Here is a 16,739-nt window from a genome sequence, read left to right as displayed (position 1 = left end):
CACACACACACATGCAAGGGAGAATAGCTTATAGCAGACTTAATGATGTTACTGTAGTGGTTACCGAGTCATAATTCACGGCTTCTAGCCTACATGGAAGGACTGTTGTATTTACTACATCTCCCGTGACTATTAGCGGGGGATGATGTACAGTAGCTTAAGAGAGACTAGTGAAAGAGGAATGGAAGCGTTGTTAGCTAGCTTAACGCTAATGTTAGTTAAAAAGGTTTTTAACCGCGACGGGTATAGTAATGGCGAGGATATAAAGCATGTTAAAGATGCATTTATTGGATGCGTTGCTCGCGGAGTTTACATAGAAACAGCACGGCTCCCAAGAAAGAGTTATCACAGGCTGTAGAACGCAGGAAGAGCTGCCACGTTTTAATTACATCATCACAACAACACGTTAGGTTACGAACGTAACCCTGTTATTTGACATTCAGTGATATATTTTCGGTGCTAAAACCCTTTCGGCCGAAAGTGCCCTTTTTAACAATTTTCGTCCGATAATTTTCGGTGGCTGAATATTCGGTGCATCCTATTAATGAGAGATGGTAAATTCAATACACCAAGCTAACTTGACACATTGTTTAATTCATGGGTGAGATACTTTAAAACTCTCCAGCTAACGTTAGTAATCTAGCTAGGTCTCACGTTATTTTGTTAGGTATCCTAGCTAGCTAAATGTAAAGGACAGGAACACTCAATTGTCATGTTTTTCACACTAACATACAATCGTCTAGTGCAGGGGTCTCAAACTCAATTTACCTGGGGGCCGCTGGAGGTAGAGTCTGGGTGAGGCTGGGCCGCATCAAATATTCCACAAAAAAAGGGTTTCAAGTATTCCAAAAAAAAGTACAACTGATCCAATCTTCTCAATCTTTAGCAATAACATTTCAGAACATGACCAGTTCTTCAGAACATGAACGGTTCTTCAGAACATAGGCTTCTCAGTGGTGTCAGTGGACTCATCCACAGCTATGGAAATGCACTGTGCATTTTTTTTATTCTATTACAAAGCTGTTTAATCAAATCACCAGCCAGTATTTCAGTTATTCTGGTTGCTGTGCGATCTGAGGAGGATTTGCTTTTGTTTGCCTTCAAACATGGTCTCCATCACTTCAGTCATACATTATTTTCAAATTGCCACCCTTCACAAGAGCTAGCGTTTCTTGGCATAGTCACATTGGTTTGGTGCTGGGACTCAGGATGAACGCATATTTTTCAGTCCATTCACCTTTGAATTGCAGTCGACTTTTTTTTTACTGACCATCTTTGAAAATGCCATATTTTTCTGTTGGCTGCCTGCTGGCGAAAATAGGCTAGTAGCTACATTTATCTCACGGAGATAAAACTGGGAGCGAGGCTACTGTAGATGCGCTCGGACTGAAAGAGAGAGACGACATGCAGTCCGTGAAGACCCGCCCTACTCCCCTACTCTGCATCTGATTTGCAGACTGTGGGTGAGGGGGAAAAACGCTGACGGGACACTGAATGTGATTGGACCAGACCCGTACACAGACAAACGGTGGCAGTGCAGCCGGACATGCAGAGCACTGCTCGCAGTCAGAGGAGATAGCGAGGATGCATTTGCCTTCCACTCTTGGTATCACTCCGGAATGACGTTTCAACCAAGTCACTAACGTAACGTTGCTGTCATGAGCCTGCGCTATGGTAGCCTACAAATGATAAAATAAATAAAACGTCCAACTCTCGCGCAAGGACTCGGCAAACAGTTGCGCGCGGGCCGCATTAACACTAAACTTTGATGTCAAGTAGGGGGCCGCAAAATATCATCCTGCGAGAGTTTGAGACCCCTGGTCTAGTGTCTCATTGTTTCATTTTGTGAAAAATGCACTTTGTAATATATTTGCTTTTCAAAAGCTCATAAACACTGTTGGTGACTTGAGCATATTATTAACTTAGCTACTGTAGCTGTTCTTGTCATTTTAAGCTATGATGAATGCACTGCTTTTTACTATAATTATATAATTTTCTTATCTCTCCTAGGGTCATTATTGAAGTATTTTGGCACCCCACCTCCTGCCTATAATGTGCAAGAGGATACACCAGCCCAGGTGTATATTGACCAAGCTCAGGAGGACACACTAGCCAAGGTACACTTTCAAAGTGCTGATATTCATAACAGTTTGTCCAGGATTCTTAAAGTCTTACATTTAATAATCAGAATTTTAGGCCTTAAAATCAGATGGGTCTTAAAATTATATTGGATTAGGAAATTACTTCTATGTTGCGATAACTTCTCTGTACCGTGTTTACATGTGTTTTGGAGGGAAATGTCCGGGCTGCAAAGTAAGCAATACATATGGAATTACTTCTTAGTAATTTTCCTTAATAGTTCTTTGCTGGTATGGCAATGAAATACGTATTAGATTCTATTGAAAGTGGTCTTAAAAAGGTCTTAAAAAGTCTTAAATGTAACCTGTTGAAACTTGCAGGAACCCTGTCCGTCAACATCCACCTTCAGTGAGACCATAACACCTGCACATCATGAAGATGACGTGTCACCCACCTCTACAAGCAGCAGTATCACTACCACCACTAAAGGCTTGACCTCACAAGGCCCTGCACTATGGCCAAGTGTCATAGGCCATACCCAAAAATGTGGTATCAAGGGGACCAAGGTCAAAGATAGTTCCCCCCCCCCCCCAAAATACAGCGAACATGGCTTCTGTATTCGGTTAGCACAGACTCAGTCTTCCGTTTGATATTATAAAAAAAAAAAATTGATGAATAAATGCGGACTTCTTTATATAAAAATCATTTTAATCTCTCCCGTCCTCCCCAATTTTTTAACTCCCCAGCCACCACTGACACACAGTGGGGGATGTTTTGAAAATATAATTTTTGCTTCACCAAAAGATTTGGTCAGCAGCCGCCACTGACATCTAGCTAATAGTGAGGAGAAGACACTACAGTTCAATATTAAACATCTAGCTAAGAGTGAGGAGAAGACACTAAGTTCAATATTAAACGTCTAGCTGGGAGTGAGGAGAAGCCACTACAGTTCAGTATGAAACATATAGCTAAGACAGGGATTATCTCCTGATTGAACTTTTTTTCAGGCGGTCATATTCTTATTTTAACCTCCACTATATATTTTTATTTAATAGCGTTAGCGTTTGGGAACTAGATCATTTTGAACATATTTTCTATTGCCAGTTTGCTTTTATGTAATATCAATGCTGTTTTAAATTCTTTAAATGAAACTGATTGCAAGGGTTGACTGACTTTGTCATACAAATAAACAAATCTACATACTGTAACTTTTCAGTATTGTGTATAGTTCAAATTCAGTATAGTTCAAATTCAGTATTGTGTATAGTTCAAATTCAGTATCGTGTATAGTTCAAATTATGTATCGTCTATAGTTCAAATGATGTATTGTGTATAGTTCAAATTATGTATTGTGTATAGTTCAAATTATGTATAGTTGAAATTATGTATTGTGTATAGTTCAAATTATGTATTGTGTATAGTTCAAATTATGTATTGTGTATAGGGCAAATACAGTAAAACAATACAGGGCTGTACGCTAAGCTTTTTCACTAGGGGCACAGGTGCCCCTAAATGAAAGATTTAGGGCCACAGAATATTTTTTATGGGCACTTTTTTTAAATAACAATTTTACCATTATAGTGCAAAATAATATAATGTTCCTCCTGCCTCATTACTGTGGTCCTTTTATTTAACATTGAAGTGCTTTTGTTTTCAGGTTTGTATATTTTATAATGAACCAACTGAGAGTGTGTAAATCACTAATAGAACAAAAACAACAATGTGTGTGTGTGTGTGCGCGCTTGTAGTGCTCCTTGACTGAGATCATCACAACACACACCATTGCATTAATCAGGAGTACAAGAAACTCTGCATACCTTTCTTTCACAATGAAAAGTGCTTTAGAAATAAAATGAATTATTATTATTGTAAATAACCCCATGAAAGGTTTATTATTTTTATGGGCAATTACCTGCTTCATATTTGTGATGTTACTGGTTTCAGTGTGTGCCTAAAGTGATCAATGTGTTGGGCCGTTTATAGAGATCTATGCCAATTAATGTTTGACTTTTTTTTATAAGAATTGAGAGGCCTACTATGGTATGATGTACATATTATAGTCACATAACATGATGACACATCACATGCAATTACATTACTAATCATGGTACACTCGCATCCTAAGATGCCATTACATTGTTTTGGGTAGCATTTAGAAAAACTAAAATAATTTAAATGCAAGGTATTACTATTATTGGACAAATATTACCTGACATGGTTGTCGTAGGTTGGATTTATATCAACGCCATTCTTCTTGTGAACAGTAATGAGTAGCCCAAACTTCACGAACGGCTCGGCTCCTCTTCCTTGGCAATGAAGTAGGCGATATTCATTTTTATTTTAAGCTGCCTTAAGATCCGCCTCGGAAATAAGAACTTGCCTACCTAAGGCTGCTGTCACCGTAGACGACGATGTATTGGTTTGCATCATGTAGCTGTCTCTGCAGGCTGTGTGCCATAGGACATAGTGTTTAGTTAAGACATCTTTTTTAAAGTTGGGATTTCCCATTACAAACGCAGTTTTCCCCGCCTGCTTCTGTCCCTTGCAGTATTTTCAAAACATAAGGTCATTCTCAAATACTAGCCAGGGGAATAGTTTCAGCCAATCCGACCTGAACTTGTAGACCTTTTTAGTTGTGACAGTGGTGGCGGATGCAGCTATCTCGCCATCTTCATCTTCATCTTCTTCGCTAGTAACGTCGGCATCTGCAGACTCAGTGCTAACGATACTAGAGATAGCCATGTTGCTGTCGCTAATGACGTTAGCCATACCTGTAACGGTGGCTACTGCCACTGCTGGCTCTCTGTTCTCGGCCACAAATATATAATTTTTACTTTTATCTTTACGCCGCACTATCCGCTAGGTGCATACTATAACCTTTATCATGTTTTGAAACAGATTACAGAAATCCAAGAAGCCTATTGGAAGGTGAGGTTTTGATATTTGATTAATATATCCGCATAATTTTATCCCACTTTATGCTTTGCTCTTGCTGCTTGTTTTACACTGATTTTATACCTAATTTCTTACTGATGTGTGAGGATGGGGGGTTCTTGCGTAGCCCAATAGCAAAACACAGGAGGAGAGAATGGAGCGGTTTAGGGTTCTTTAATTATTCTTCCCAACCAAGCAGAGTATGACAGGAATGTGAAACAGGAATGTGAACAACACGGAGGTTATAATGTTCTTGGGGGAAAGAAGAATGAGAGCAGGTGCACTTCAGTGCAGCTGTCGGCAGCGAGAGAGAGAGGACGCAGGTCTTGCGCCTGAGAGCGAGCAGGAGTCCTCTTTGCGGGGCTCGAGACGTCAGGGTGGAAGGACGCTGGGGCTCGAGACGTCAGGGTGGAAGGGCGCTGGAGCGGAGTCCTGGGGCACAAGAAACAGAAGGTTAGGGCAAGCATAAACAGGGGTAGTTACAGCTGGTCTTCAGGTAGCGTCGTCGTACCTCGGTAGGCAGTTTAACACTGCGACGTTGGATGACGGGTTCTGCCAGTTGAAGTAGGGAACGCTTGATGAGGTGATCTCTTGCAGCCGCGCTGATTGCTCCTCATCTGGCAGACACGAGCTCTGATCATGACAGGACACCCCCCTCGACGGGCGCCTCCTGGCAGACCCCCAGGCTTGTCCGGGTGACGGCGATGGAAATCCCGGACGACCTCAGGGTCCAGGATCATCCCTTGGGAGACCCAGCTGCGCTCCTCTGGGCCGTAGCCCTCCCAGTCCACGAGGTATTGGTACCCACGACCACGGGGACGCACGTCCAGCAGCTGGTGGACGATGTAGGCCGGGTGGTCATCGATGATCAGCGGAGGAGGAGGCTCTGGAGCAGGAGGAGACAGGGGACTGGAGAGAACCGGCTTCAGCTGCGACACATGGAAGGAGGGGTGAATGCGCATGATGGCGGGGAGCTGGAGCTTAACGACCGAGGGGTTGATAACGGACAGGATTTTATACGGACCAACAAAACGGGGGGTGAGTTTGCGGGACAAGGACTTGAGTGGAAGGTCTCGGGACGAGAGCCAAACCATCTGACCTGGTTGGTAGTCGGGAGCCGGAGTCCGGTGGCGGTCGGCGAAGCGACGGTTCTGCTCAGCGGTGCAGAGCAGCCCAGCCCTCGTGTCCTCCCATATCCTCCTGCAGCGGCGAAGGTGGTCCTGCACCGAAGGCACGGCGATCTCCTCTTCCTGTGCAGGGAACAGTGGGGGTTGGTAGCCCAGGGAGGACTCAAAGGGAGACTGACCTGTGGCCGCGGAGGACAGCGAGTTGTGGGCGTACTCGATCCACGGCAGGAACGTACTCCAGCCGGAGGGGTCCCGGGTGGTCACGCAGCGGAGGGCGGATCCCAGGTCCTGGTTGGCCCGCTCCGATTGACCATTGGTCTGCGGGTGGAACCCGGAGAGGCTGACCGTGGCCCCCAGGGACCGGCAGAAAGCCTTCCATACTTGGGAGATAAACTGCGAGCCCCTGTCGGAGACGATGTCTACCGGGATCCCGTGGAGACGGAAGACGTGGAGCACCATCAGGTCCGCGGTTTCTGTAGCTGAGGGGAGTTCGACAAAATGAGAGCGACAAAATGCACTGCCTTTGAAAACCGGTGCACGATGGTGAGAATGACTGTTACCGTGTGAAGGAGGCAGTCCGGTGACGAAGTCCAGGGCGACGTGCGACCAAGGCCGACCGGGAACAGGGAGCGGCCCGAGGAGCCCGGCTGGTGGTTGGTGGGAAGCCTTTCCACGGGCACAGACGGTGCACGCAAGGACGAAGTCGCGGGTGTCATCCCTCATGGTGACCCACCAGAAGTGTCGCTTCAGCAGGGACAGGGTACGGTTGATCCCAGGATGACAGGCGAACCGGGAGGCGTGGACCCACTGGAGCACCTGGGAGCGGAAAAGGTCGGGGACAAAAAGCCGGTTAGGTGGGCCGTTACCTGGATCAGGCTGGACGCGCTGGGCCTCCCGGACGACAGACTGGATCTCCCAGGGGGCGGCAGCCACCAGGCAGGAGGAAGGAAGGAAGGATGGTGTCCGGGTGTGCGGAACCCTCCTCGGGGACGAACTGCCTGGAGAGGGCGTCTGGCTTGGTGTTCTTGGAGCCAGGCCTGTAGGTCAGGGTGAAATTGAACCTGGTGAAGAACAGTGCCCAGCATGCCTGGCGGGAGTTCAGGCGCTTGGCCGTCTGGACGTAGGCGAGGTTCTTGTGGTCGGTCCAGACCAGGAAGGGGGTCTCCGATCCCTCCAGCCAGTGCCTCCACTCCTCCAGTGCCAGTTTGACTGCCAGGAGCTCCAGGTTCCCGATATCGTAATTGACCTCTGCCGGGGTCAGGCGGCGAGAGAAGAAGGCACAGGGGTGCAGTTTCTGGTCGAGGGCGGAGCGTTGGGAAAGGACCGCCCCCACTCCGGTACTTGAGGCGTCTACCTCCACCACGAACTGGCAGGACATGTCCGGCTGAACGAGGATGGGCGCGGAGGTGAAGCGCTGGCGTAGCTCGGCGAAGGCGGAGTCCACTCTGTCCGACCAGACGAAGGGCACGGAAGGCGAGGTGAGTTGAGTAAGGGGTGCCGCGACCCGGCTGTAGTCCCTGACGAAACGCCGGTAGAAGTTAGCAAACCCCAGGAAGCGTTGGAGCTGCTTGACGTTGGTGGGACGGGGCCAGTCGGTCACCGCCTTGATCTTCTCTGGGTCCGCCCGGATCTTGCCGCCCTCGATGATGTAGCCGAGGAACCCGATGGAGGAGACGTGGAACTCACATTTCTCCGCCTTGACGAACAGCTTGTTCTCTAGTAGGCGCTGGAGGACCCGGCGGACATGCTGGAAGTGCTCCTCCATGGAGCGGGAGAAAATCAGAATGTCGTCCAGGTAGACAAAGACAGAGCGGTTCAGGACATCACGGAGAACGTCATTGACAAGGGCCTGGAAGACAGCAGGGGCGTTGGTCAACCCAAAAGGCATCACCTTGTACTCAAAGTGGCCGAGCGGGGTCTTGAAGGCCGTCTTCCATTCGTCTCCCTCCCGGATGAGGACCAGATGATAGGCATTTCTGAGATCCAACTTTGAGAAAATGGTGGCGCGTTGCAGGGGTTCGAAAGCAGAGTTAATCAAAGGCAGGGGGTACTTGTTCTTAACCGTGATGTTATTGAGACCCCGGTAGTCAATACAGGGGCGAAGGGAATGGTCCTTCTTGGACACAAAAAAGAAGCCCGCGCCGACAGGAGAGGAGGAGGGGGTAATAATGCCCGAGGCCAGGGACTCGTGGACGTACTTCTCCATAGACTCTCTCTCTGGGCGTGAGAGGTTAAACAGGCGGCTAGCGGGGCTCCCGGGAGCAGGTCTATAGCACAGTCGTACTGGCGATGAGGAGGTAGGGAGAGAGCTTGTTGTTTGCTAAACACAGCCTCTAGGTCGTGGTAAATTGGAGGAACAGTCGAAAGGTCAACACGTTCGTTTGGAACGGGAGAACCAGTGGCCCCCAGTGGTGACCGCGCCGACCGGAGACAAGAGGCGTGACAGTGAGCACTCCAGCTCGTGACTGAGCCCGTTGGCCAATTTATTACAGAGTTGTGTAGCTTTAGCCAAGGCATGCCGAGAACAATTGGGTTATGGGGGGAATCAGTGACGTGAAAACGGATCTCCTCGCTATGATTCCCGGAGAGTTGAAGGCAGAGAGGCGTGGTGTGGCGCGTTATTTGCGAGAGCAACTTTCCGCTTAGGCCTTGGGCATCTCGGGGAATGGGTAAGGCGTCGGTGGCAATGTGGTAGTGGGACACTACCCCAGCGTCGATGATGTTTTCGTCTGCGCCGGAGTTGACCAGCGCGGACAGAGGGAGGGATTGACCGTTGTGGTAAAGCGTGGCACTGAATTGCATATTCGGACCGGAACTGGGAACCAATTTAAGGCCCGTGCATGTGCCCAGCGTCACAGCCTCGCCCCGTCGTTTGGGCGAACCGAACATGAGGCGATGGAGTGGCCTAGTTGCCCGCAGTACAGACATGCCCCTGACCTGAGTCTGTGACGGCGTTTGCGGAGAGGAAGGCGAGAGCGGTCGAGGTCCATGGGCTCCGAATCGTCGGTGCTGCAGCGGGACACTATTAACGGGACGCTCTTGCTCAGCGGCCCTGCGGCTCTGCAGCGGGACGCTGTTGACGGTGCTGGCCTTTTCACGGCGGCGTTCCCGGAGACGCGTGTCCAGCTCTCTGGCTAAGTTAATCAAGTTGTCAAGGGAAGTAGGCCTCTCTTTCGACGCCAATTAGTCCTTTAGAACTTCGCTGAGGCCCTGGCGAAAGGCTCCGCGTAATGGTTCATCATTCCACTGGGAACCCGCTGCCAGAATACGGAATTCAATAGCGTACTCGCTCACACTACGGTGTCCTTGGTGGATGGTAAACAAGGCGGCCGTTCTATCCGAACCACCGGGAGGATGGTCGAAGACCTTTTGCATGTCGGCGATGTACCCGGAGTACGAATTGCAGAGGGGGGAATTACTGAAGTGGAGGGCTGTCGCCCATTCTAACGCGGGCCCCGTCAGCAAAACAGACAGGTAGGATAATTTGGATTTGTCGCTCTGGAATGTTAGAGGTTGTTGCCCAAACACTAAAGAGCATTGGAAGAGGAAGGCACGACATTTGGCAACGTTTCCGTCGTAACGCTCTGGCGAGGGTACGTGAGGTTCCCGGGACTGGGATACTACAGGTGGGGATACCATGAGTGGAGAGACAGTAGGCGGAATTGGCTGGGCTGTTAAATATGCTTCGAAACGCTCTAATCGTTTGTCTCGCTCCGCGGCGCTGAGAGTGAGAGCGCTGAGTTGGGCAATAGTCTCATCCAGTATCTGTGAGTGTTGATTTACCAGACTGGCGTGTCCGTTGACGGCGGCCTGGATGCTGGTGCTCCATTCACCGGCCTCCTGTGCTGCTGAGTCCGACATCATGGTCGCAGTGTTCTGTGCGGATGGGGGGTTCTTGCGGAGCCCAATAGCAAAACACAGGAGGAGAGAATGGAGCGGTTTAGGGTTCTTAAATTATTCTTCCCAACCAAGCAGAGTATGACAGGAATGTGAAACAGGAATGTGAACAACACAGAGGTTATAATGTTCTTGGGGGGAAGAAGAATGAGAGCAGGTGCACTTCAGTGCAGCTGTCGGCAGCGAGAGAGAGAGGACGCAGGTCTTGCGCCTGAGAGCGAGCAGGAGTCCTTTTTGCGGGGCTCGAGACGTCAGGGTGGAAGGACGCTGGGGCTCGAGACGTCAGGGTGGAAGGGCGCTGGAGCGGAGTCCTGGGGCACAAGAAACAGAAGGTTAGGGCAAGCATAAACAGGGGTAGTTACAGCTGGTCTTCAGGTAGCGTCGTCGTACCTCGGTAGGCAGTTTAACACTGCGACGTTGGATGACGGGTTCTGCCAGTTGAAGTAGGGAATGCTTGATGAGGTGATCTCTTGCAGCCGTGCTGATTGCTCCTCATCTGGCAGACACGAGCTCTGATCGTGACATGATGTGAAGCACTTTGAACCGCAATCCCCTGTATGAAGGTGCTATACAAATAAAGTTATTATTATTATAATTGCGAATAATCCGATTCACATACCTGCTCTGTGTAACTTGATCTGTGGTTGCAGAATGATATCCAGCAGCTTGCGCTGGCGGTCGACCTCCTGCTTTGACCGTAGGGCTTCCTCCTGGAACTCTGCCATCACTCTCTCCACCAGCACCATGATCTCCTCCGCCGCCGCCCTCAGCTGCTCCGTCACCACCACCCTCTGCAGCGGCACTTCTGGAAAAAGGAACGTTGTTATTTAAATCATTAGCACATTATACTTTATACAGGATAGCGGTCCGATTATTGAGTGTTCATTAAATCAGCATTTTTTCATTAAGCCTTTTACATTAAATCACCCATAGAAGCCGTAATAAACCTGTCCCTGTTGTAAAACATGTTGGGCCTGCCTAAGAATGACTCATGAAAATGTTCTTTAAATCAGTGGTTCTCAACTGGTCTAGCCTTGGGACCCAACATTTTCCTTAGTGTGGCAACCCCAAGCCACCCCTGGGCTTGGTGATTGATGGACGTTACGTAGCGACCCAATGGCTGGGTGCTGGCCATGTTTGGGCGTCCGCTTCCGGACGCACCTGTCGCTAGAGGATCATCAGGAGTGATTATCGAATCACGGCGCGGTGAGCCTGTTGAGGAGGGGGGACTTAATGGAGCCGAGGAGCCCCCTCTCACTCGCCCGTAGCAGCGCAAGGCGACAGGCCACAGAGCGGAGACGCCGCCCGGCCGACAGATTAATGCCCGAAAGCGATTATTATTTAGTAGAAAATAAAGAGCATGATTTTGGGAACTGCAACCTGTCTGTGTGTTGTTTATTCTGCCACCCCTACACCTGGAATTGCCACATTAGTCATTAGTCATTTAGGCACTACTAGGGCATAAAAGAAAATATTGTTTGTTTCCTGTTGGTTGTCAGTTAAGGCCATGGGTAGATAGGGAATTTATTTTATTTTATTCTTTCCCTTTTTTACAATAAAGTTTCATAAAAATCTTAGTCAAACCTTTAGTATTATGGATATTAAACATGCTGGCAGAGTACATGCATCCATGTTGTCGTGAACATTTTAATTAAATAAAGAAATTCCCTATCCATAGTCGCTGTGGGAAAAAATTTAATAAATTCCCTACCTACCCATGGCCTTAACTGACAACCAACAGGAACCAAACAATTTATTTTGTTAGGCCTTATGGCATTAGGTAACGCATATCATCAACCAAATGTATTAGGCCTTATGGCATTGGTAACACATAGCAACCAGACATACTAATATCTACAGATATGTAAAAAGGATTATGTACAGTACAGGTATGTACAGGGACAGATGTGGATAGATAATAGGTAATGCATAGCAACCAGGTGTAACGCCACAATCTTTTCAAAATCGGAGATCAGAAGATCCCAGTTGGAAAATGGGAATTACAACCTCATTGTAATCCAGTCCCCAACTGGGAAATAAACCATAGACGATGTAAAATATGTAATGTGTCTAAGGGAGAAGCATGTGACCCCAGAAGCAGCTGGTGTTTGTGTGGCTGGTTCTGAGCACCACAAATATGTTTACTAACTGTTATTATTTGGCTACAACACAGGTATTGGTAGTAATCCAGCTTCAGTCGTCTTCTAAAGATCAAAACAATGTTGTTTACAGTTATAGTGTATGCAGCGGCCATGTTGAAATGACTTGAGATAACTGCATCTCGGAAAAGCTGCAGGGGTCATAGAGAGACCAACCCTGGGTATTCCCCTACTTGGAATATCCACTTTCGAGGGCCGTTCCATTGCATTTTTCCTAGTAGGAGGTTGGATTTGTCCTAATTCCCACTTCATTTAAATTTAGTAATTTAGCTGACGCTTTTATCCAAAGCGACTTACAAGTTCTGTACGACAAGTCATCAGGAAGGGCACAACTCTATCAGCTGAGTAACAATGTTCATCAAAGTGTTACAGTTTAGGTTAGTTTATTAGGACAAGTGCATGACAGTAAGGTTAGTTAGGGTTAGATTTTTTTGTCCAGATAATTGTTAATGACTTAGTCACACACTTCAAAATTATGTACACAAGTATTATTCAGTTAAATGATCCTACCCTCTCTGCTGTTTGTCATCAGAATGATTTAAACACAGAAAAAGCTGGTATTTAACAGAAAAACCTGTCTCAAGTGCCCACTCAACTACACAAAAGCCACATGCACAATGGCCACGCCTCCAGTCTCTGTCAGTTGGGTGAAATTACTTTACATTTAACGATTTCCACAACACAATTCTTAGTCACACACTTCAAAATGATGTACAAATGATGTAACAATGTTCATCAAAGTGTTGAGTGCTACAGTGTAGGTTAGTTTATTAGGACAAGTGCATGACAGTAAGGTTAGTTAGGGTTAAATATTATTATTATTTTTTTAGATAATGGATGAAGGAGTGCGTCTTTAGTCGACGGCGAAAGATTGGATGGGTTTCTGCTGTCCTAACTGGGGTGGGTATTTCATTCCACCATTGTGGGGCAAGGACTGAGAATAGGCGACTTCTCTTTGATGACCCTCCCAGAGCTCGGATAGGAGTAGGTCTGAGGCGGCCAGAAGATGCAGAGCGTAGGGGTCTTGAGGGTGTGTAGTTAGAGACCATTGACCGGAGGTAGGCGGGAGCGGTTCCCTTTGCCGCATGGTATGCCAGGTCAAGGGCCTTGAAGCGGATTCGTGCAGCAATGGGGAGCCAGTGCAGGTCCCTAAGAAGTGGGGTGACATGGGCCGACTTCGGTAGGTTTGAGATCAGGCGGGCCGCTGCGTTCTGAATGAGTTGAAGAGGCTTGGTGGCAGTGGCCGGGAGGCCAGCAAGCAGTGCGTTGCAGTAGTTGAGGCGGGAGATGACTCTTGACTTCAATGGAATGCACCTCAACTCCCCAGTCCCCTCCCCCTTCCCAGGTCCTTTACTATGCAAAGTGCACTAATCATGCGTTCGGCAGGTCCATGTTTACCACCAAGACCTTGCACTCCAACGGCTAACCAAGTAGGGTTGCACGATACACAGATACTAGAAAAGTATTGCGAACGCTAGCTGTTAAAAATGGTTCAATACTCCCATTTTATTAGTATTATTGAAAGTCAAGTTAGACCGTGCTCACAATAATTGACACTGGGTGCTGCAATCCCGAAGATTTAAGTAGAAAAAAGCAGGAAGCCGGACCAGCACTCTCAGGTTTCGACAATTTTAATCGCAGCCGGATACAACAGACATGTTTCAGAACAGGTGTTCGTTCTTCAGTGTTAATGGCTAGCCTTAGTATTATTGATACTTTTAGAATAATAGCCTGATGCCTCAGTTGAGTGGATGCATGACCGGAGCAGTGTGTGTGTGTGTGTGAGGGAGAGAGCGCACGCTTTGCATAGTGGGCGTGTCACACACCAAGTTCAAGTAAAATCAGTAAGTCTGCTATAAGCCGGATCTCCTCTCTGGTAAACAAGAATACCCTGAAGACTCTGGCAGCAGGAGCACTCATTCAAGGGTACTACGACTATGCTTGCACCTCATGGTACCAAAGCACCTCAAAGGCACTAAAAACAAAATTACAAACATCTCAAAACAAACTGGTCAGACTACTGCTTGACCCGACTCCTAGAACCCACCTCACCCCTGCCCACTTTGACAACATAGGATGGCTTAGAGTAGACGACAGAGTACAGCAACTTGCAATGGGCCTGGTCTACAAGATACACTACAGGACCAAGGTACCCATGTACATGTCAAAATACTTCCCAAAGGTCAGTGAATACCACGATCACAACACCAGAGGGAGCTCCCCAAATCATGTTAAACCCAGATTTGGCTCAAACAAGGGACTAAACATGTTTAGCAATTATGCCACATCAATGTGGAACGCCCTACCCAAAGCTGTAAAGGAATGTGAATCACTACCCACGTTCAAAAACACTCTCAAAGAACACCTACGGGAGACTGCAATTCGAAACTGGCCCCTGCAAATGTCCTAACCCAACCCCCTCCAATGTACAGTAAATGTATGACCATGTATGGCTTTGTCAATATTCCAATGTACAGTGTACAGTGTCCCCCACCCACCCCCTACCCAACCACCTCCAATGTACAGTTCCCCCCCACCCACCCAACCTACATCCAATGTACAGTTTCTATGTCTACTCTCTTTTCTGGACTCTTTTTGTATCACAAACAGTACTGTATTTGCAAATCTGTTATGTCATAAATGTATAGATGTAGCAGTACTGTCTATCTGTATGTCGTATGTGTCATATATGTTATGATGAATTGAAAATGGGGGACCCTGATGTAAACAAGACGAAAGTCTTTCTCTGGTCTGCATCCCCTTAACAATTGTATGTATTGAGCTGTACTGTACTGTACTGTACTGTACGTGTGTGTGTGTGTGTACATTTGCTATAGGCTACTCTTTTTGACATGAATTAGACTAACAATCCTGAAGCCTATTTTATTCAAAAGGAAGATATTGATTTACATATGTATATATATATATAATGTGGAGTGGAGAGATAACGCATAATAACAAATGGAGCTATATAGCTCAGCAGCTGTATCAATGATTTTATTATTTTTGATAGTTTCAACAGCATCAAGATATCATTCATTACAATTATTTTACAAAGAATTGTCCATGTTCTGTCTGTTCCAATATTACATTCCATTCCATTACTTTTCCTGATATTTGAGATTTTTGCCGTGGTATCATTTTAGAACCGGTATCGTGATACTTGGGCTGGTATCAGTATCGAAGTCAAAATGTTGGTATCGTGATTCGTGACAACACTACAACCAAGTGGTAAATATTAACTACAGTAGCAAGTTTCATGATACCATCAAGAAAGAAAGGTTGAATAATCTGGCTGAATCTGCTGCCTTGCATCTGATTGGTTCCAACTAGCGCACTCGAATGCCATCACCTCGTATTTACCAGTTGGTCACATGATACTGTACATTTACGACTTTAAGAGGATGTGCTGAACACACATGATCCATTTTTAGGGGAGGGGACCGTATGGAACAATGCTGATACATTTAAGAATGAGTCATTCACTTTTGGTTTTTAAGAAAATGGTTTGTATAGCTATTTTTAAAGATTACAAATGTGAATATTTTTTTTGTAATTTTCTTTTAGAATACTGTTTGAGTCTTAATTTTGTTAATAATATAGGACAGGCATGTATAAGCATTATGCTTCAGTCTGTACCTTTTCAGTCACTGCTAGGGGTGCACCGATATGAAAATTGGCCACCGATACCGATTGTTCAACTAACACAATCGGCCGATACCGATACCGATACTTGTGGCAAAAAATAAGTATTTGTAATTTTTTTTAATATATTTTTTTTAATTTTTTTAATGAAACTACTGTATATTTGTATGTGTATGTTTGTATTTGTAGGCCTCTTTACTTAGTTAAAAAAAGGAAACATCAAGAAATATGTTTATGGTATCACTATCCCTCTCCCAGTATCGTCTGGCGGCCTGCAGAGGGATACTATTTTCTCAACCAGAGCTTTCAACCAATGCAATGGAACCATTCTGGCGGCCTGCAGCGGGATACTATTCTCTCAACCAGAGCTTTCAACCAATGCAATGGAACCATTTTGATTGACAGTCGATTCGGCCAATTACGCCACACTGCTAGCACCCACCTCCTGCTGTTCTTACCACCAATCGGCAAGCGTTTATTCATTTTTCTACTTCGGGGCATGCCGCCATTGATCTGCTTGCGAGAATGCGAGTCAAACTCAGAACCACAACAAGCTAATACGTTAGCTGCCCGGCAGTGCCCGCCGACCAGCGCGCTCCACAGGATGGCCAAACGAGACACAATGATTTTACTGCAACAAATGTTATAATAAAACAAAGCCTTTCTATACATTTGTCTGGTTGAAAACTTTATTAACAGATTGCAGAATGGGTAGTTGGGTACGGAATGGAACCGAGCTATGAACGGCTTGCTTGCTATCTTCGGGTAAATATACTATGCTGATGTAATTGAACGTGTAACTAACTATATAACGTTAATGCCACAAAACGAATGTTTGTGTCATTTTAACAGCAGATACTTTCTTAAATGCCATCCTCCCGACAGAGCGGTGTTGATG

At 46.5% G+C, this 16,739-nt stretch overlaps 1 protein-coding gene across 1 annotated transcript in view; it reads right to left on the bottom strand.

The window, feature by feature from the left end:
- Window positions 1–10,174: 10,174 nt before the first annotated feature.
- LOC311241748 (uncharacterized protein) overlaps window positions 10,175–16,739 on the bottom strand; it is a 72,635-nt gene continuing 66,070 nt past the window's right edge. Inside the window, exons 2-3 of the mRNA XM_084330644.1 lie at window positions 10,657–10,842; window positions 10,175–10,348 (exon numbers count right to left, since the gene is read on the bottom strand). Of these exons, the coding sequence (XP_084186770.1) occupies window positions 10,320–10,348; window positions 10,657–10,842 (215 nt within the window). The 3' untranslated portion in view covers window positions 10,175–10,319. The remainder of the gene's footprint in view (window positions 10,349–10,656; window positions 10,843–16,739) is intronic.

The sequence above is a fragment of the Notolepis coatsorum genome (genome assembly GCF_963971535.1).
Source record: "Notolepis coatsorum genome assembly, chromosome: 15".
NCBI classification, from domain to species: Eukaryota; Metazoa; Chordata; class Actinopteri; order Aulopiformes; family Paralepididae; genus Notolepis; species Notolepis coatsorum.
The sequence above is the reverse complement of the archived record's forward strand: the minus strand, read 5'-3'. Positions and strand labels throughout refer to the sequence as shown.